This window comes from Eutrigla gurnardus, assembly GCF_963514095.1.
Source record: "Eutrigla gurnardus genome assembly, chromosome: 17".
Lineage (NCBI taxonomy): Eukaryota > Metazoa > Chordata > Actinopteri > Perciformes > Triglidae > Eutrigla > Eutrigla gurnardus.
In genome coordinates this window covers 17,752,905-17,773,819 of record NC_139928.1, presented here as the reverse complement: position 1 = coordinate 17,773,819, position 20,915 = coordinate 17,752,905, and the positions used below count along the sequence as shown (strand labels likewise).

Genomic DNA, 20,915 nt, shown 5'->3' with positions numbered 1-20,915 from the left:
GATACATTCCACACGTTTAACCTTGGGGTGTGTGAGTAATGAGGCTTGAATGTTCAATGTGTGTCTCACCGCCTAACTGCCTGAGTCTATGTTTCATTTCCTCTCACTTCAGGACAGCGGCGGTTTGTTCAATTTCACAGTAATAGTGCCCTGATGTCTGACCTACAGCTCCAAACAGTATGAATATCAAAATGTGTATTTATTATGAAACTACAGCCTAAGGGCTTTTAAATACAGACTTTTCATAGACACCTTTTTAATAACATAGTATGCCTTTTTCTCTCTCACTTTTTCATTTTATACAGATTTACTGTTGAAACACTTCCAAACTGTTTTATTGTACTATACTATGACCTTTTAAAAAAAAGTCATACCCTGCTTTATAGTCTGTTTGACTAACATTTACTAAATGAACATCATGCTGGATTGAAGAAGGCTTGAAACTACAAATTGAGACCATAAAATAATTAAGTGAGAAGTAGGGTCATTTTCTCATAGACTTCCATGCATTCAGAGTCGCCCCCTGATGGCCAGTAGAGGGAATGCAAGTTTAAAGCACTTAAGCTTTGGCTTCACTTGGTGTTATTTACTTTCTTCTCCTCTATCCACAGCAATGCAAACAGTAGTCTGTGTTCCAACAAACGGTCTGATAGTTTTTTCTTAATATATGACTCCCTTACTGCGATATGTCCTGCTGCACCTGAACACCGCGTACCAGGATCTGGAGCCATCTGTAAATATAAACAGAGTCTGACAAATGCTGATCCAAATAGTTGTGGACTCTGCGTCACGCTGGAAGGTTCTCTGACCCATCCTTCAGTGCCGTACGTGGAGGTCTATACTTGGCCATGGGAGAACAACCAGGGAGGAACTGTGGTCTGTACTGTAAGTGATGGAGTCCTATGCCTCCATTTCCACCTGCATCGCTGACACTGGAGATGTTTGGAAGGATCTACTAGAGACTCTCAGGACCTGAGCTTGTACTTCTGACTTGGTGAGGTTTGATTCTGCTGCTGAGATGAAACCAATAAACAGATCTCATGAGTGTGCAGTATATATGTTGTGGAGATGCTTTGTTATGGCAAATAACAAGGGACTATATACCCTTCCTTGTGGAGCACCATTCTCCACCGGATTCTTTATATATATTCTTACTTTCCTGTCATAAAAAAAACTCCACACGCCAATGATATGCTCTTTCCCAATTCTCAATGACTCCAACGTAATAAGTGTCTTTCCTCATCAAAGAAGACGGCTTTCTCTACTGCCTTGTTGGTCTGTGCTTTACTGATTGTATTGCAACCCCTGCAGAAGAAGACCTTCTCCTGTTTTTTTTTGTATCTAATAGAACTTTAATTGTCAGACTGGGAACAGTGGACTGCTCCATGGGGGGATAAAGGACGGGAAATTATCTGGAAAGAATCGACCAATAAGGCAAAAACTTTTAACTGAGCTGTTGGGAGTCAAACATGATTCCTGCTGTTAAAAGTGACTCAGCTCTGTGGTGTTTCTTCTACTTTTGAGTCCAGATTAGCTATTTTACAACGATGTGCAAACTTAAATCTAGGGTTTAAAAGAATGCGGTTCGCTGCCAAACACTCTTGAATTCATTTTGGCTCGTCAGCGTCTCCTGGGAAGCTCCTTGATTGTAATTAATGATTTTGTTGGGATGTTGAAAACCAACATGTGTGTTCAGTCAAGTGAACTATGAAAAAAAAAAAACATTTGTTTCTTGTTCTTGTTCATGTTTCTTCACATTCCTTGAGGTGTTGTTGTGCTGATGAAGGCCAGTCAGAGAAGTCTTAAAAACTGATTTTAAATAGACTTTTTATAACCTCAAATGAATAATATTCTGGTATCCATCACTTTAATATCATTGCATGGATTAGCCCATTGTAGGTATCTTTTTTTAAATGTATTTATCATATTTTATTAATTTCTTTTAAATATATTTTACGTATTAGATTTTATTTGTCTTTTGTAAAGTGTTTCTTGATGCTTGTCATCCATAGAAAGATGCCATCTCCTGAGGAAGATCACATAAAATCTTTAAAACAGCTGCGTACTGAATGGATCTTGGTGAGACTGATTGTTTTCTCGATTGATATGTAGACAAAAATGTCTGCTTTTTCGGATCCAGGGAATGAAATACCTGATGAATGATTACAATATTGTTGGAAAGAAGTCCAGCTGCAGTTTTCAAGGTCAGAATTTATTGATTACTCACTATATAAAGTGAAATACAAAATTACATTTTATCATATTGTAAAGTTTTGTGAGTCAAAACAAAGAATCAATAAGTGTAAAAAGTAAAAAAGAATATAGATGATAATAGACATACCTGTTATCAGTTGTCATATTGGCCTATCTTCTACCAAACTGATTGACTGAAACACATGTTTCCACATTATATTGGTATGGATGCAGAAAGAGAGAAGACTAAAGGTAGAAAAGAAAACTAGCAATCACAAGGGGTCAACCAGTTCACTGATGCTCTTAAAAATGGGTTTAAACTCCACAGAAACACAGAATGCATTGAGTGAATTCCTGTTGATGTTGCACACAGTCATCTAAGGACTTGAAGGAAACATGCAGGAGAAACAGCGAAGGAGGTGCAGGGTCTCGAGCAGAGGCGTCGCCCCCCTTTCCTTCTTCTGCGGTCAGCCACTCAGAGTAATGTCGTCTAATTACTTTAACAGCCTCCACCAGCAGGATCCAGCTGAGCTCGAGCCTCCGGCCGCAATGACGTGAAATCTTAAATATTCACCGAAGGAGCTTCAACCCCATCCTCCTCCTCCTCCTCCCCATCCTCCTCCTCCTCCTCCTCCTCCTCTTGGGACCAAACAAGACTCGTTCGCCTACATCCCCGCAAACAAGGTCAAACATATTTCAGGAAGAGTCATGGGAAAAGCTCGAACAAATAAAAGCACCGCATGGCGCTTTTATCCATCATCTGGAGTTGATCTTGTGATGGGCTTTTAACGGCGGATAAAGAGCCGGCTTGTTGCTGCACGTCAACACTTTTACACGCAGTCATAAATGATGATCAAAAGCAGGAAGTAACAGGAGCGTATATCACTTCTCCACGGCTACATTTCTCAGTTTATGAGGGAGAAGCCGGCGCCTGGAGTGAGAGGAGCCGCCATATTTCCACATTAGCACCTGTCAGGGCCAAATACATATATTTAGACGTTTTTATATGTATATAAACTTAAAAAGTACACATTTTACATCATATATAAACTATATATATACATTACATAAACTGTATATATAAAAAAACACATAAAATTTACTATATATAGTACACATTTTTTATTTGATTTGATGGTGTTAACTCTAAAATCCACTAGATTTTTTTCAATTTTTGTCATAAATTAACTTTATGATCCAAACCGCTCCTTTATTTCTGGCCAATAAGCATATTTTCTGCACACCTCAAAGTCTAGAAAGAGTCCAAGTTCTTTCGAAATGAAAGGACCGTCGTCCAAAACCGCTTTTAAGGAAAAATGTGTCCTTTTTCAACCAGTTTGTCTTCAACTCTTCCCAGCATGAACACCAGCCTGGCACTGCCTCCGTGTAAACACAATCAGAGAAGATCAGCACAGAGGTTCTGAACTGTAAATATTTATGCCGATTACATAAGTAATATAAGGGAAGGTCTGCATGGGACTACCCACAAAATCCATCTTTGGGAAACCAAACCTTCTCCCTGATTCTTTTTAGAAGAGGCTATGAAGACAGTTTAAGATTTTATGTTTTTTTTTATCAACAAAAGTAATATTTAATTTCATATTCACATGCCTCTCAAGAGAAATTAGACTTTTATGTGGCTTCATTGTTTCTTTCCATCACATTTCTGTACAAAGATCAACCTTTGAAGCAGAATTTAACTAAAGGCTACATTTTCACACAGTTTCTGAGTGTATAAATATAAGAATATAATCATAAGCACAACTTTATGGAGCAGGGAACCAATTCTGAAGTAAGTGAGAAACTGCATTATGAGACACATTGTGCATTTTACTGTTCATGAAGGGACAAATACACCATTAATTAATTAAAGTTTTATTTTATCACATTTATTGCTGTTGCATGTACGCCATGAACGTTTACTTAAAGCTGAAAAGAAAAGGAAATATACGGTACATTCTCGACACATGAGATACATCCAGCAAGCAGTGAGAAGAAGGGCAGCTTTAGAAATCAGAATAAAACGTAGAAATATATTTGCCAAGCGTTGGTCATAACATTCAAATTCAAAATCTAGCTGTCGTGAAAAAAATTTAATTTAAAGGTTAACATACAGTTTATGTTTTTGTATATTTTATTTAATCTTTGGTGTGCAAAACATATAAAATGAGAAATAAAAACAACACATCACGGGACATTTCTGCAGAATTTATACAAACATTTCAACAAGGCTGACGAGAGTTTGTAACGACTGAACTTTGCAGCTTCACACTGTGAGTGAATTAGTGATATTGCAGTGTTCGTGTGCGAGGCTGAGGTTTAGAAGTTTTGTGGGGGTTTTTTTTGTAACTTCTGTCGGTGTCAGCAGTGTTCCATATCTGCTAGCAGGTGTTGCAGGTGCAGGTTTAGAGTCGGTCAGTCGTCGTTGTTGCAGTCTGTGCACAGAATCTGCTCGCGGTCCGGGAAGAAGCCGGAGCCCACCAGCGACACCGAGCAGCGCGAACACTTGAAACACGGCTGGTGCCACTGCCGCTCCTCGAAAGACACGTACTTCCCGTCTCCGAACCCTGTGGAACACCAATACCAAGCAGCTAATGAGGGGAAGGTTTTTACTAGAGGTGGAAAACTTAACAACAGGCTGGCAGCGGCGTGAATATCACATAAATGGACTGAAGGTAGCATCCGTTGTTGGCGGGAACAATAAGAAAGCACTGCCAGTTCTGTCGACCTGCTGCTATTCTAGTTCATAGCTGTGGTCGGAGGAATCTCATTAAAGTTCTCATTTAACTCATTAAGTCTCTTTGCCAGAACCAGAAGAGGTGATGGAGAGGACAACGGATGCTGTTGTTCTACCTGCATTGCCGAATTTGGGTATCTGGAGTGAATACCAACCCACAACACCGTGAAATAAGACAATCCAGTCAGTTAGTGTGGGCTAACTGGATCATGTGATTCAACAAACCAATCAGATTTGGCTCCCCTTCCTGTATCACATGCAGGCTCATTAGAAAGTTTAACTGTCTTGATCCTCCGCGTTCACTAAAGCCACCATGTGTGGAGTTTGTATGTGATAAAACACACACACACACACACACACACACACACACACACACACACACACACACACACACACACACACACACACACACACACACACACACACACACACTACAGCAGGCAGCTGTTTTCAAAGAATGGCAATGCCCCCATAATTACACAAACATGTACACAATGTACATACATTGTGTAATTTCCTCCCTACAGTACGTAGTATTTTCAAGTCAAATCGTCAAAGGAAAACTTGTAACACGGTCTCCAAACCGCAACATGACTTATTACTAATAACCGTTTTCTACGGCTGCAATTTCACAATGACAACACCTTTTATTGTGAAGTAATTTCTTTGAGACAATAGGAAGACGTTACTCATACTACTACATACAAAGAGAGGATAAACTCAAACACACAATCCACAAAGAGAGGATCAGAGCTGAGATTCAACAGCTGACTCACCGGACCGACTACACCTGTTTGTTAAAGATGGTTTCTGACAGCAGATGGTCGAGACCGACAGGAAAAACAGAGAAATAGACAACAGGGACGTTGTGGTGCTCTCCACTGACCTGTGATGGCCGTGTTGCAGCCGGCGCACTTTTTGGCATACAGGCTGCTGAAACACTTGACGCAGTACGGACTCTCCCCCTGCGAGGTGAAGGGTTGGCCGGCCAGCGGAGCTTTGCAGCCCGTGCAGAGAAAACACTCTTTGTGCCACACCTCGTCCTTGTAGGTCACCCCTCCTTTAGTCAGAGCCTGCAGGACACACGTGGAAATTTAACTTTATAGCTCTTTTATGTAGCTATCACTGCTCATGCTCACTATAATAAACGCCTAAAACACAAAAACTCAGAATAAGTGGAAATGAAAAAATACTGTAAAAGAGCTCACGCTTCAAAAGTTTAGAAGGGAAATAAATAGCATAGAAATGAGCGTCTTTAACTTCTGTACTGTGATGTATTTCACAGCGTCTCATGAAATTATTGTGATATTATTTGTAAGCACGTCATATTTTATTATACGTGAAAAAAAGGTGATTGGATTTTTTATATCCATATTCAAAGAAATGTATTTTTGGTGTTCTTTTGCATAGGCGCACGATATGACAAGAGATGTGATCGAAAAGGGTTTAAAGGGCATTTTTTTAAACAACCTTTATGACTATTTTCAGCTGACGTGCATTTTCTTTATTTTCTCTTTTTTATCAAAAAAAAAAGTTTTTAATTGTGTCTGTAAACGCACAAATAAAAGACAAAAGAAAGTAGTGGATGCTGACTATTAGCTACTAATTGAATAGTTGATTACTCCACAAGTCAATCAGCGTAATTGATTAAGTAAGAAGTAAAAGCACCTGTCTGGTTTCTGCTTTTCTATGTTTTATATCATAATAAATGGAATATAGTTGTCAAGACATCTGTAATGTCCTCATGGACTCTGGGAAACGGTGATGGATTGACTGAATGATGTATTAGAGTTCAGGACGGACTAATGGAGGTCCTGCTTCACCATTTTGCAGTGGCTGCACTGAGGAGCCACCCGGCCCTCGTAGCACGGCACACAGTAGTAGTTGTTGTTGTCTGGGATGAAGGCCTCGGCGCCCATCGGCTTCTCGCAGCCGTGACACACGAAGCAGTCCTCGTGCCACGTGGAGCCGCCGTACTCCAACATCCTCGATCCTGTCGGACAGAACACCAGAATAAAAAAGATTGTTGATATCTAAACCCCCGTGTCTCTCTGTGATCTCTGCCCTACTGAGCCGTAACTACAGGCTGGAATGAAATCCGATCAGTCAACACCAAGAAGACCAAAAGTGACGATTCAGCGTGACGGCTAAACCTGTTTCCACACAGGCCGCCTGCTCCAAACAATTACTTCTGCCTACCTTGCATCAAAACACCTTGACAAGCTCCAACAAAGCAATGCTCTCTTTTTATTTTCCATTTTTATACGTGGCTGTTTTCTTTTCGACGAAACACATGCTTCACTGCAGAGGTTTATAAGAGTTAGGAGCCGGTCATGCCTCTGACTTCCTTTAATCACCGGCCTCGTTTTATGAGGGCCGGGACCCGCGCTGCAACGCAGAGGCATGACGGCGTCTCGAACTTGAACTTGGCTGCACTTTTAAGAAACAACGGGGGGAAAGGAGAAGAGAAGGGCAGCGGCTTTTGAAGGCATTCCAGGCCGAGCACAGACTGGAAGAAAATGACTGCTTGGAGTTCAGTAAAGAAGGGAGTGAGTTATGATATCCCACACTACCCACAGCTCGGGGTAATTTTCAGTCATCCGACACCACCGCTGCACTCGTGCCGTCACAGCGGCCGGAGCTTTAAAAAAAAAATTTAAAAACCCTGCTGGGAGAGATTTTCAGCCGAGCGAGGAAACAATCATCCTGTCACATCTAAGTTGTCACACCCCAGATAACAAAAGCTCGTTAGCCTCGTTATCCCTGCGAGGACGGGGCGGGAACTTTTCTGACTGTGTGAGCGATTACTCAGTGATCCGTCCTGGAGGAACGTGCTGAGCGTAGCGTTGAATAGAAGCGGAGGTCACTACCTGGCTTGACTATCTTGTCGCAGGAGACACACTTGGAGGAATACTCGTTGCAGTAGCAGTCGCTGCACACCAGGGCGTCCTCGGTGCTGGTGAAGGGCTCGTCCGCCAGAGAGCGGTCGCATCGGAAACAGCGGAAACAGTGTGCGTGGTAATGTCTGTCCTCGTAGAAGAGCTCCTGGAGGAAGAGGAGGAGGAGGAGGAGGAGCTATTAGAGATTGTTAAACCAGTCAGGATTTTAAAAAATGGCCTTGTAAAAATACTATTATTACACCCCAACACGTCTGAAGGAAATGGGACTAATTAAAGAGCGTTTATGTTGGAAATGTGAAACAGAACGGGAAACGCACATGCACGCACTATGGGAATGTCCTGTGGGTTCGGAGGAATGTTATGGAAGAGAAACTTGATTTGCCTCTATAGCATCAAGATAAGATGAAGAGCTCTTGGGGACTGTTAATTTACATTCAGAGCACTAACAACTGGTTCTTAGATGTTTGAAAGAGCCTCAAACTCATACAAGGAACATTTGGATGGAAGGAATAATGAAAATGATGTGAAAAGATGCTGAACTTCAAAATCAGCGTTGGTTAAAGAACATTGGGACAGCTTTAGTGGAGATATCTGTGCAAGAATCTGATGGTTTAGTGCATTTTTTTTATTATATTATTTCTGTCATACAGACTAATTATCTTTCCTATATCTGTAATGGGAAGGGGGGCAGGATCTTAAAGTTGACCAGCGGGGCAAACACAATAAAGGCAATCAAACTCCCAACAGTGAGAGCAGAAACAGCAAACCAGAACACCACTGCTGAGCAGCTGGCAAACCAAATAAGAGACCCAAAAGGAGACGTTGTCACCACCTCCGACAAAGACATAATGAGTGCTAGACAGGGAACCAAGACCTATATATAAGCTCCACACACCTGATTGCTATCAGGGGCAATCAGCCTCCAACACCTGCACACACTCAGCACTAATGAAGGCTCTGACCTCAATGAGTCACAATATCTATGTTTGGTTACCTGCCTGCTTTTATTTGTTATTTTATGGGGTTTTTATCTCTTTCATTTTTCCTTTTGTGAATATTAATATGATAAAATCCAATAAAACTTGACATTATTAAAAGAAATCCTTAAAATTGTATTTATACCTCACAGTCAATACCTTGTTTTCCAAATGAGGACATTAGTAAGATTCATGCACTAATAAGAATATAATGTGGATACGTGAGGAAAATAAACTAAGATAAAATAAAATGATGTGTTTTTAAAATTAAATCTGTCATGTTGATGGCTTCGAATGTGATTTAAACATTTAAAGGGACACAACTCAAATTCACGCAAGCACTAAAACTCATTCTTCAGAGTCAGATATTATAATGCATTGTCAGTTTTAATACAGGGTTTGTTGATAATAAGACAAATATAAAAGAACGATTTAAAACGGTGAAAAACATGAAACTCAAACATTTTACCCTAAACTGTAAGTTAATAAAACCACTTTACCGTAGATGACCATTTAGTAGCCCGGGCGTTTAATATGCTAAATCGACTTGGAGCCCAGGCGTTTATAAGAACCAGGCGCGTATTTGCAACAGGCTACAATTTATTTTTGCAATGAGCAGCACCAGACCATCATGCAAAGAACAAGGAACTCACCATAGCACCACTGGAACAAAACTACTTTTTCCCCCCGACGCATCTTTATTGACATCAGACAATAAATACAAAGACAGTTTGTCTGTGTTACCGCGACACAGGGAGCTGATCAGAGCAGTGTTATGAATGATAACGGAAGGGGGGGTCGATCGCGGTAATTTCAACACTGTACATTAGCGCATTTATCTATATCCCTATATCCCTCAGTCTAGCGCGCCTGTGTTTGTGTGTCTGTGTGTGTGTGTGTGTGTGCGCGCGCCTGCATGCGAGAGAGAGAGAGAGCGCGAGAGGAGGGGCTGACTGACAGAAGAGGTGAGAGCCGGTGAAGTGCTGTTAAAAAAAAACTTTTGTTTTCTGTGCAAGACTATGGTAAACACTTAATCGCCCGGGCGTTTAATTGAACCGGCGTTTATTATGCCAAATGAGGTCGGACCCCCGGCGGCTATTAGAGCACAGGCGCGTATTTGCACGCGGGCGATTATTTGGTCATCTACGGTATATGTTATTGTTCCTCACAGGGAGATTCTCTATCCGCTGCCCCCCCATCTGCGTGGAGGTCAGAGGTCATGGTCGGCTACAGGACTCAGTTCCCTGTGTTTTGGATGTTTGCCCACATGGGACTCTCAGTCAACCCGTTTCCTACTTTTCCACGACGTCCCGCTGTCGTCCAAACAGAAGAGTTGAGCATGAGAGGAGGTTTTTGTTTTCTTCTTTTTTTATAAAAAAAAATCTAAAATTATTATTTTTTTTTTTGCTGTTCCAGTTCAGCTGTAGTTCAGATGAGCTCCGTGATAAACGGCCTCATTGAAAGGTGGGCGAAAAACTTATTTTGGAGGCGTGGAGTTTCACAGTAAAAACAACAACTAAAGCAGAGACGGAGCATGACGACGGATTCATGTTTTTGTGCAGAGGAGGGACGGAGGGACGGCCAAAGCAAGCGGGAGCGTGATTTACTGCTATTCCCTCAAAGGGAGTACATAATTCACAGGACACTGGTGGCCTCATGGTGCATGTGGGTGTTTCCTTCAGGACACTTTTTGGTTTTCACTAACTAAGGCTTTGAGCAACTTTTAAACAATTTGGTGTTCTGGAAGGAGAGTTTTCCAGGAACGGCAGCTGGTTTGTAAAAGAAGTTAAAAAAAACTATAATGTAGTCAGACAGGTACAATTTATGTAGAGGAAGACTTATTTAAAAGTATCGGTATCAAAAGTAAAATAGTTGTCCCCTGGTAATGTACTCAAACCGTTATTAGTTGTGACGCATTTAAATGTTAAATTAATCCATTTCCATTGTTGGACTGCTGGTTGTACAAAACCCTTTGAAGACGTCATCCTTTGACTCTGGGGACCTGTGACGGCATTTTTCACTATTTTAGAGGTTTAATAAAGTAACTCAAATCTGAAATTTTTATACAAAAAAATGTAACAGAAAAAAATTATTAATTGATGAATTAAGAAAATGATTATCAAATTAATGGGGAAATAAATTAATTGCAATTATAAAATAATCTAAAATCCTCCATTTAATGGAATACAAAGTACAATATTTCCCTCTGTATGTAAAGTACAGTATAATATAGAAGGAAAAAAGTGCAGGTAGAGCTTACCTTGGCATTATGGCCGATGATTTCTTTACACTCCTGGCAGGTGTTGGCATACAAACGGTCGTAGCAGGGGATGCAATGAGGCTCGTCCTCCACCTGGATGTATTTGCGTCCGCACAGCGTCTCGCTGCAGTTCTTGCAGTCAAAACGGTCACTCATGATGTATTTCTTCTGACGGAGAGAATTCACAGGCACAGATTAGTATTCGCTATCAGCAAGAAGACAGCGCAGGAAGGGAGAGGAGGAGGAGTACGATTAGTAAGACAGAGAGAAAGCAGGAAGAAGGAATGCAGACATTTTTTTGGATATACAGCTGGGAAATAAAGAGGAGAGACACAAGTGGGAGTAAAAAAAACAAACATTTCAAAGCACTATTAAACGACAGGTTAAAAAGATGAACCAATTAATAGTACAAGACATTATTTCTAACATTAAAAGCAGATGTACAGTAAAAAGGTGAGTTCGAGTCTAGAACAAAGACCATTTTGAATGTACTGAAGCGTATCTACGACTATTAATACTGCTATTGTAGTAGTTGAGTGAATGTGATGAAAGCATGGATCAAAGTTTCAGTGATGGGTGAAGTAAAACTCCATTTGAAGTCTAAAAATGCTGTTTTGGTTAAGTGGATTAGTGTGGTGTTCAAAGAAAAGGATCTGCTATTGAAAATCAGTTTGGTTTGCAAGAGTTGGCTTGTATTATGACCGGGAGAGGACCAAGCATTGAACCCTGGGGGACGCCTAAAGAAGTGGTGATTGAGGAATTGTATATTTTGGATATTGGATATCTTTTTATTGATATTCTACTGTATATTTGCACTCACACAACAATTTCCCTCAGGGTTAAGTAAACTTCTAGAGGAAGAATGGTGTAGTTGATGGTGACAAAAGCAGAAGTAGGGTTGAGGAGGATAGAAATATAGAGATGGCCAGAGTCTGAGAGGAGGAAGAGGTTGTTGGTGATCTTATTCAGATTCATCTTCAACATGCAAGAAATGGATGGTTTAGCCAAAGACATCATTCTGCGGTTAACAGTTAAACATTTGAAAATGTTCCACTACCGGAAAGCATTTTCCTAGAAGCAGAGAAAGGGCTGAATGAACACTTTAACTCAGACATGATTTATTTCAAATCAGGCCGGCCTCTCCTGTTTCATCATTACTCACTAAACAGTGAAGCTCATGAGGCTCTGGCTCTCCCTCCCCCTCATTTTTGGACTAAACCCCCTGCGGCGGTTTGGCATTGAGAAAGAACAACCAAACAATATTAATTGTTGGGATCTGAACTGCAACAGTGCTCTCTGTTTCAAAGGCTCCCTCGAGGGCTTTTTCATCTTTGTTCTGCCCGCGTTTAAAGGGCCATACCTCTCTTTTATCTAGTTTAGACCTTTTGTCCACAGAGCACAACTTAATCATCGTCACCATAATCACAATCATAATAGTGACTCAAAGGTGATGCTTTTGTATGTTTTTGCAGAAGGTTTTCTGGCAAGAAAACAAGAGGGTCCAAAATGAAGATACTTATCGGTTTTATCGTAATTTGTAGATCAAAATATGTTAACACGAGTTACGTTTGTAAAGTTTGTCTATACTATATAACAATGTGTTGTTAAGCCCTGCTTTACACTGGAATATTGTAATGCTGTTGGAAAAACTTGAGGGTCAATTTACCTGAAGAAGTAGCCTCTTTACTAGATTTACATAAATGACTTGATTAGGAGCTCATCCCGCCGTTATTACTGAACACCGCGAGGCATGTGAACCGATGCTCTGCAGCAGTAAAGGGAAATGAGTAAGGAAATTAAGTGCGGGAGGTTGAAAAACTGTCCCGTGGAGCCTTTAAGACAGAGCAGGCATAGCTCGGAAAGATATATACAGTGTGGATGAAGATTATGGATAAGGAAAGGTCTCTTTGGGTATATGTTCATGCTCAGGTTTGCAACGTCTGGAATATTTACAAAGGCAGACACTTAAATATTTCACTTGGAAACAGTAATTGTTTATAATTTTTTTCCCCCCTTTTTTGGTCACAGAGTGGCTTTGACATGTTTTTATAATGTCAGAAAAGAGGAGGTGGCTTCAACAAAGTACAGCCGAAAAACCGTGTGGCTTTGAAATCCCCCCGTGGGATCGAGGAATGAGCCTAGACCCCCCCTCCCACCCTGGAAGACGTCACCGGCTCGGCCTAAACCATGAGAGGACCCAGAGCTCGGCGCAAACTAATGAAGGCCACTTGTTTTCTCAGAAACACATTTTTTTTTTTGGTGTTTCTTGTTGAAACTGGTACGGATGATGAAGGTTTCCCGCTCCGCACATTTACAGGTGCCACGCTTCACGCTCTGCAACCTCCAAGCGTTTGCATCTGGGCTCGCTGAAGGAGTCGTCGTGAAAGTGCAGTTTACATTCCTCACGTCTGACTGCTATCAAACATTTTGTTTCTAATAACCAATGATGCAGCAATTTCAGATAAACAGAAAAAGGATAAACACAGTCTGCTCTCGGTCACGTCCTGCAGCCGGTGCCAGGAGCAGAAACTCCGGCTCCTCCACAGCTCGGCTCAGAGGCTTTTTTTTTTTGTCCTCCCAATGCCATGTTAGCGCAACACTGAGGACATCCCTCATGCATCCCTCCCCGCAGATAACGGCACCGCTTCCTCTTGCAGGGCATCGAGCTGGGTCAACAAAACAAGGAGGACCAAAGCGAACTGAGAGAAAAACATTACATCCTATGTCTGTTTTCTGTCTGATGGCTGTCTGGACGGGGAAATCAGCCCCAACTTCCCTCCTAAAATGTCTAAAGAGGCTCAGGTTTCTATTCTCGTCCGTCCATGTCCACGATGAATGCAGTGATAGAACAATGGCTTTCCTTCCGGACATAGTCCCCCCCCCAGTTCTGAGCTTTATGTTTCTTTTCCTGAGCCACAACATCTGCGAACACGTTCTGTGGTCTCCAGCTGTTGTCTGTCATCAGGTTCTGTTCGAGGCGTCCAATAGGGAGTTCGTATGGGACTCATGCCAAAACACAAAAGCATCCAATTAAAAATCCATCATTGTTGAAAACCAATATTGTATAGTTCCTAAAGGAGGGTCCGTTATAACTGTATAGTCAGCTAGGAAATAGGCAAATATGGCAAGACTCATACTGGTTGAGGAACTGAGTATTAAGCATATAGGGCACCATTAGCTTAGCTTAGCATAAAGCTCTGCCAAGACTCACATGTCTCAAAAATCCTGTTTGGCAAATATTTCACCATATGGAAGCTAGACGCTGATCAAATACTCAAACACGCCCATCTGGCACATTCAAAATCACTTACACCAGCTGTCTTCCTCATTCAGATGCTCCGCTTCAACTTCCAACTCTACCTGCCTGAATGCGTTGAGTTGCCGCCACGTGATTGGCTGATTCGAGCGGTTGAACAGGTGTACCTCAAACAGTGGCTGGTGAGTGTATACCATGAAATCCCAAACCGACTATCGCTCTTTAAGGTCACAAGACGCGGCAAATGGACATCTGTGGGGGAATCTGTTCATCTTCACATCGTCTGACACTAATAGTCTGAAAGGATCACATCAGCGTCTTGCTTCACTCGACAGGTGTCCTCTTGGATCGCACCCAACAAGGCTTGTCACCCCCGTCCTCCTCCTCCTCCTTCTCCTCAAAGCCAGACATTAAAGCAAACACTCATCCATCCTGTCTAAGTACTCTCTTTCTCGCTCTCCTGAAACCATTTAAGCCCACATTTCACCTTGACGAGAGGACACGTTGGATTCATCCACCGATACACCGACGGCCCCGGTGAGAGATTTACGGCGGCGCTTTGTAGCGGCGGCCAAATGGCAACTGTCCTCCCAGGATCGGGCGTCCTGTCTCATGTCCCTTCATGGCTCGTTGCTGTTGTTTTTAGTCCTCGACAACCTGGACAGTTTCTTACGACCGGAGCCAGGAACTCTCCGCTGGGCCCCGGGAGCTGCTGGAGCTGCTGCTGCTGCTGGGTGTTCGTGTTTATTTTCCCCCCGTGGAGGAATTTAGACTTCACATCTGAGGTTTACAAACCAGATTATTCCATGATGAAAACCACTGTCACGAGTAATAAAATCCAGTGGAACAAAATATATAGGTAAGCGTTAAATCTGTCAGAGCCACAAAATACTAATTCACGCTTTATAAAACAGCCTTGACTGTTTTTGGAGGGAGGTTACATTCCAGGTACACCCGACTGTCTGTTTAAGAGACTTTTTTGTTTTCATTATTATTAAACTTAAAATCACTGTTGTCTCCTTTAATTATAACACTTCTACAAGTTTGACACTTTTTTGCGAAGTTAAAGTGGAATACAGCTAACAAAGTGCTAACTTTATGAATGGTGATGTCATTGATTGGTCTGTCCGCAACTTAAATCCAGACACAAATATATACTATTGGACTTAAAGGTATTCATAGTCCCCAGACGATGTATCCCAAATGAGTTTGGCTGTCCTCTGATTGAAATAAATCTTGAAACTTCTGTTGTTCTTTTCACAAAATGTAAGATATCATCGCAGAGGCTCAAACCCTAACCCTCTAGGGCCCAGGCCCTTAACCCTAACCCCCCTAACCCTAACCCTAACCTAATCCCCTAACCACAACCCTCCAGGGCCCAGGCCCCTAATCCTAACCCACCAAAGCCCAAACTCCCAATCCTAACCCTCCAGGGACAAGGCCCCTAAACCTAAACCTAACCCCCCTAACCCTGAACCTAAACCTAAACCTAACCCCCCTAACTCTGAACCTAAACCTAAACCTAAACCTAACCCGCTAACCCTAACCCTACCACTCCAAGGCTGACGTTTTCTCCCCATCGGTTGCTCATAAACGACAAGTACAGTCTTGTTTCTTTATGCTTTAGCCTTCCATCTACTCTTCTGCTGTAACACTCATTAAACTACCCAAACCGTGTGTGCCTTCAGTAAAAACAACAGTGCATGTTACAAAGTTGGGTTTTTAATTACCACCCCACTTTACTGTTTATCCACCCTGAAATGGATTAGGCCACTCTTAGGGCCTCCGACGCTCCCAAACAGTCCTCATATTGTGCGACTCCCTGGCTTGTGTAACCTGGATTTTGGGGGGATGTGAATGAGAATATTGATAGCGGCACAATAGTGTGTAGACGCGGCAGTAACAGAGGAGCCCTGCGGCGGTAGGAAGGGAAGTGACACTCTCATGGTTGCAGCTATAAAAAAAAACAACAACAAGGCTAGTCTCTTATGGCAGTCAGATGACCGGCGCTGGCTTTCATCCCCAGCACAAAGACGCTCAATGTGGAGCGGCTTCCTGCAGATCACAAAGCTCATTTCAGCCGCACGACGCGCACAAATCAACATGCACATTGTGCGCTTTGTTGTCGGCGATTAGAGATCTCGACGGGATAAAATTGCTGTTTTAAACAATGAAAAAAGTTACGCGATCCGTATCATATTAAACCTCATCTCGGACTGAAGATCTCACTGAGATACAGATCTGTTAATTATTCTGCGTATTCTGCCAATTTCACTAAAACCATAACATAATCAGTGCACATTAATGACACCTAGCCAGTGACATTAAGCCCATAACATTAGAGGACACCTTTAAAGACAGAATGTGCGTCTGGTTGGGTTTTATGAGTCTCCAGCTGGCTGCTTGTTTGTACAGTGAAACAATGTCGGCCCGCAGCTGCAGTTTCACCTCAGCTGCTGTCGACGGGACGGACAAACAGATCTCAGTCCGACAACAAGTCAACAAGTCGCCACCACGCCAAGACTTCACCACACAGTGACCTGACCTCGGGTCAGCGGGGTCACAACTCCATCACGCACTTTTATTTTAAATACTGTGTAGTTTTACTTCCTCTGACCTCTGAAGTGCTTTATTTTATGGCTCTTGAAAATCTCTTTGGTAATAAACATGTAATTTGGGTTGGAACAAAATATGAATTTCGTTTAACTAAAACATAAACAACCGTAGAGTTCACGAGCGAATTTGGTCGCGATTGATCTTCCAGCCGCCACATCTAAAGCTTGGACGACGGTGCGATGTGGTTAAGAGCTAGAAAGTCGACTCCTTGATTATTCTTTTTAGAACTTCTGTTTCCGAGTTTCAGGAGGAAACTTTCACGCTCAATTTGTTTCTCCGTATTTGTTGATCTGTTCGCTTGCCAGAAGTCAGAAACCCCATTTTCTGCAGCTGAGACTAAAACTGCAATTGATTTACTGGAACTGTCCCGTTAACCCTAATAATTCGGACCAAATTACATAATTTCCTCCAGGAATTTTCTAGAAGATGATTCAGTAATTACAGACCTGTGACAAAAGTAAACAGTACTTGTGGTTGCAAGCAAAAAAAGGTCACTGACCTTAAGGACACTACGAGTCTCTACATTCAAGCCAACAGCTCAGCTAAATGCTAATGTTAGCATGCTAACATGCTCTCCATGACAATCCTAACACGGTTACACAAAGAACAGCTGAGGCTGATGGGAGTGTCGTCAGTTTTGCAGGTCTAATAAATCAAAAGTATTGGACACATTTTGGAGGGGAAGTCCAGGATTGTCGGATCATCCTCTGGGGAACGTGAACACAGGCTTTTTCAGCCTCTACCAAAGTGGTGGAGCGACATCATCACGCAGACTGAAATCTTTCCACGAATGACGAAAGAATCAAATAAAAGGATCGTAATCATGAAGTCTCTTTGCATGAAGTGCCTTCAGAGATGTTGCCGTTGGCAACGCGGTTTGTTGCACTTGGATTCTACTTGCAGGCGAACGCTGACCGCTGCAAATAAACAGCCGGCCTGATCTTTGAATACCGACAACCATGATCCAAAACAAACACACAAGTAAACATATTTTTTCCCAACAGCTGCCAGCTGGCGTTAGACGGTTCAAGGCCTGGGTGTTAATGGTAACAAGCGTTTGTTTTCTGAGAGACTGGGGCCGGCTGTCTCTACTTCCTGTTTGCTGCTGACTTCAGGAAGGATTGGTTTCAAACTTTTTTCTTTTCTTTTTTTTTACACCTGCAGAAAATACAGACAGGTGATCCATTTCCTTATGTTTCCAGTCTTTACTGCTGATGTACCTTCATCGAATCAACACATTTTCCAAGTTTAAAGTTTAACCCGGCTCTGCAGCAGAAAACAGGAAATGGAAAAGACAGCGGTGTGAGTGAGACTGACTCAGGATGAGACTCATCAGGCCCCAAAAAAAAAAGAATAAATCATCTCCCCTTCGACTGTTTTATTGTGTGTCTGTACACAAGGAGGCACAACGTTCGCCCAACGCAAGAATCTCAAAGGAATGTGACTGTGGTCAAAACGTGGCAAAATCTTGTGGCTTAGAAGAAGAAAAACAAAACAAGAAAAGCATTTTTTCTTCCGCCCTCTGTTTTCTAAAAAAAGACAAAAGTCAGGAATTCCTTTTTGTGGGAAACACAAATTAATGCCACCCACCTCCCCCCTCCCCTTTCAAACACATCCACATGCAACCAGAGCTGCATTGTTTCAATGAATGTATTAATTTCACCCGAATGGATTGGAACATGATGGCGGTGTGTATGGGATGGTGTGCGGTGATGGAAACTATGAGCGGTGCTGGAGGAGGAGGAGGAGGAGGAGGAGGAGGAGGGCATAGTCTCCAGAAGAAAATGTGTAATCTGAAGGAGACATGACATCACTCTAACTCAACAAGACTGTTTAACATGACATCCAAATGAATCAAAGCGAGGAGCTGCATACGCTTTCAAGATTACGTTACAAAGCAAAGGGATCGTTTCCTCAGAGGTCTTCTTCTCATAAATCCTATGTGGAAGAAAACGGGGGACGCAGCCCCGTTCAGACCCCCAACCCCCCAATAAGAATCACTGCTTCTTCACTCTGAAGGAAGAACATCCTGTCTGCTCCATCCTGGATCTCTATCATGACTCAACTGGTAATAAATCATTTACTAAGCTTTACAGATCAATTAGAAGTCATTCATGAGAGAATATGTGGTTGCCAGTTTTGATTTGTTAAAGAGGTAGTTGGTAATATAAAGCAATATTTTAACTCATTGACTTCTGATTAATACGTGTAGATTATCTGCAGCACTTTAAAAAAAAAAAAAGGTCTAATGTTAACGAGTGGAAAGTGAGTTTTTCCAACCTGGCAACCCACAGGTTCTTCTCATTAATGGCATTAAATAAACGATTAATTCAACTATAAACATCGACATTATTTGCATCATTAAGAGACTAATAAACGCGTTAACGCGGGGGGAGAGATGCGGAATGTATTTGATGGTTCATGAACGCGCAGGTGAAGACAGGTGAGGATCTGTAGACGCGCTTCAGGACAGTTTGCAGACTCACCGTGACACACTTTACACACTAAAATAAAGTCTCTTAACGTACCTCTCTTTGCGCACCAGCAGCCTCTGGAGATGCTCCCGGTTCGTCTGTGCAGGATCCGCGCTGCGCTCGTCCCGCTGCTCGGCTCTGAGAAATGACAGATAATTAAATCCTCCGTTAAAAACTCCAAACTGACAGGGTTTCCACTGAGCGACGCATCTGGTGCGTGAAAGAAACAGCAAACCATTCCCTCCGACGACGCCGCCCCCTTTCTCCTCTGCGCGGCCTCCGCCTTCCTTTCACCTTGAGGGCAGCAGCTCCAGCTGAGAGGAGGCAGCGTCCGTCGGATGAAGAAGCCGAACTGTTGGAATAGAAAGTAGACTTTTTTGCTTCCAGCTGCTGGTTCACTTCATTATTCCTCTAAATAAAGGAGCCGTTTAATGTTTCCTACAGCCTTTTACGCGCACGAGATATCACAATAAAAGGCATTCGGGGACTTTGAAATGGTCTATAATTAACATATAATACAGTTTATTAAGTGTTTTGCTCATCGTTCTGAATTTCCTTCACTTTACTTCATCCCCCAATTTGATATTTATAAGCAATACACTTAATAAAGGGTTTATAACAGTATATAATATACAATATAATGTAGTTGTTAGCACATGTTGGGGAAATAAGCTTATCATATGAAGCCTATATGTGTATAAACAGTTAATTACTAAGACACATGATCATATTATAGTATATTATACACGTATTAAGTTTATACACGAATAACTAACTATTTATATACATTAAAAATTATATATTAACATAAAGCATTTATAGTTTATCAGGTTAAATAACATTCTTATGCTGAAGACACACGTTCCATTGATTTCTACCTCAGCTTAAAATGTATAATGATTATTATTATAAACACATAAACTTCACGTTTTATATTATGTGCTTACAACTCCATCATAATGTATAACAGTTATAACTCATGTATGAATTGCTGCTTATGGAGGCTAAAGAAAAGGGAGGTTAAAGTACATTTTGGCTTCATTTCTCTGCAGTAACATCACACACGGATGAGCAGCAGCTTTAAACCCTCCACACTTTCTGTGTTGTCTGACGTCTCTTGGCCACGTAACAGTTTCTGCGGTCAGGAGCAAACTCTAGGAAAAAATAAATACAGAGATATCATTTTCTCTCGTATTGACCTCCATTTTCCAGCGTGGTGAGCAGGAGGTCTGGGGACGATTAGAGGCTTCAGCTGTGGTCCCTCCTCCTCCTCCTCCTCCTCCGTCAGTCAGGATGGACACATTACATGAGGTGATGGAGGCCTTTCCTTCACGTGGGAGGCAGATTGGAGGACCACGTTGCTGGTCTGTTGGTGGAGGATTTGTTGAAATACTGACTTGTTTGAATCATTACTCAGACTTGAGTGAGGGTGAAATCACATCCTGCTGAAATAGAACATATTTACATGTAAATATGCTGCCACCTGCTGGTGAAACCTGCCA

At 42.0% G+C, this 20,915-nt stretch overlaps 2 protein-coding genes across 4 annotated transcripts in view; one reads left to right on the top strand and one right to left on the bottom strand.

Moving 5' to 3' along the window:
* meaf6 (MYST/Esa1-associated factor 6) overlaps positions 1–20,915 on the top strand; it is an 88,409-nt gene that overhangs the window by 4,875 nt on the left and 62,619 nt on the right. The window lies entirely within an intron of this gene.
* Positions 4,053–19,618, bottom strand: LOC311028247 (four and a half LIM domains protein 3-like). Of its 2 annotated transcripts, none has more exons than XM_084032670.1 (6): positions 19,464–19,618; positions 11,068–11,235; positions 7,801–7,975; positions 6,754–6,923; positions 5,817–6,003; positions 4,053–4,760 (listed from the first exon to the last, which is right to left on the bottom strand). In XM_084032670.1, exons 2-6 carry the CDS (start codon positions 11,221–11,223, stop codon positions 4,609–4,611), a joined length of 840 nt encoding a protein of 279 aa, XP_083888796.1. In that variant the 5' UTR covers positions 11,224–11,235; positions 19,464–19,618; the 3' UTR covers positions 4,053–4,608. The 2 variants fall into 2 exon arrangements, with proteins under 2 accessions (XP_083888796.1, XP_083888797.1); XM_084032671.1 differs by having other exon boundaries at positions 19,468–19,617.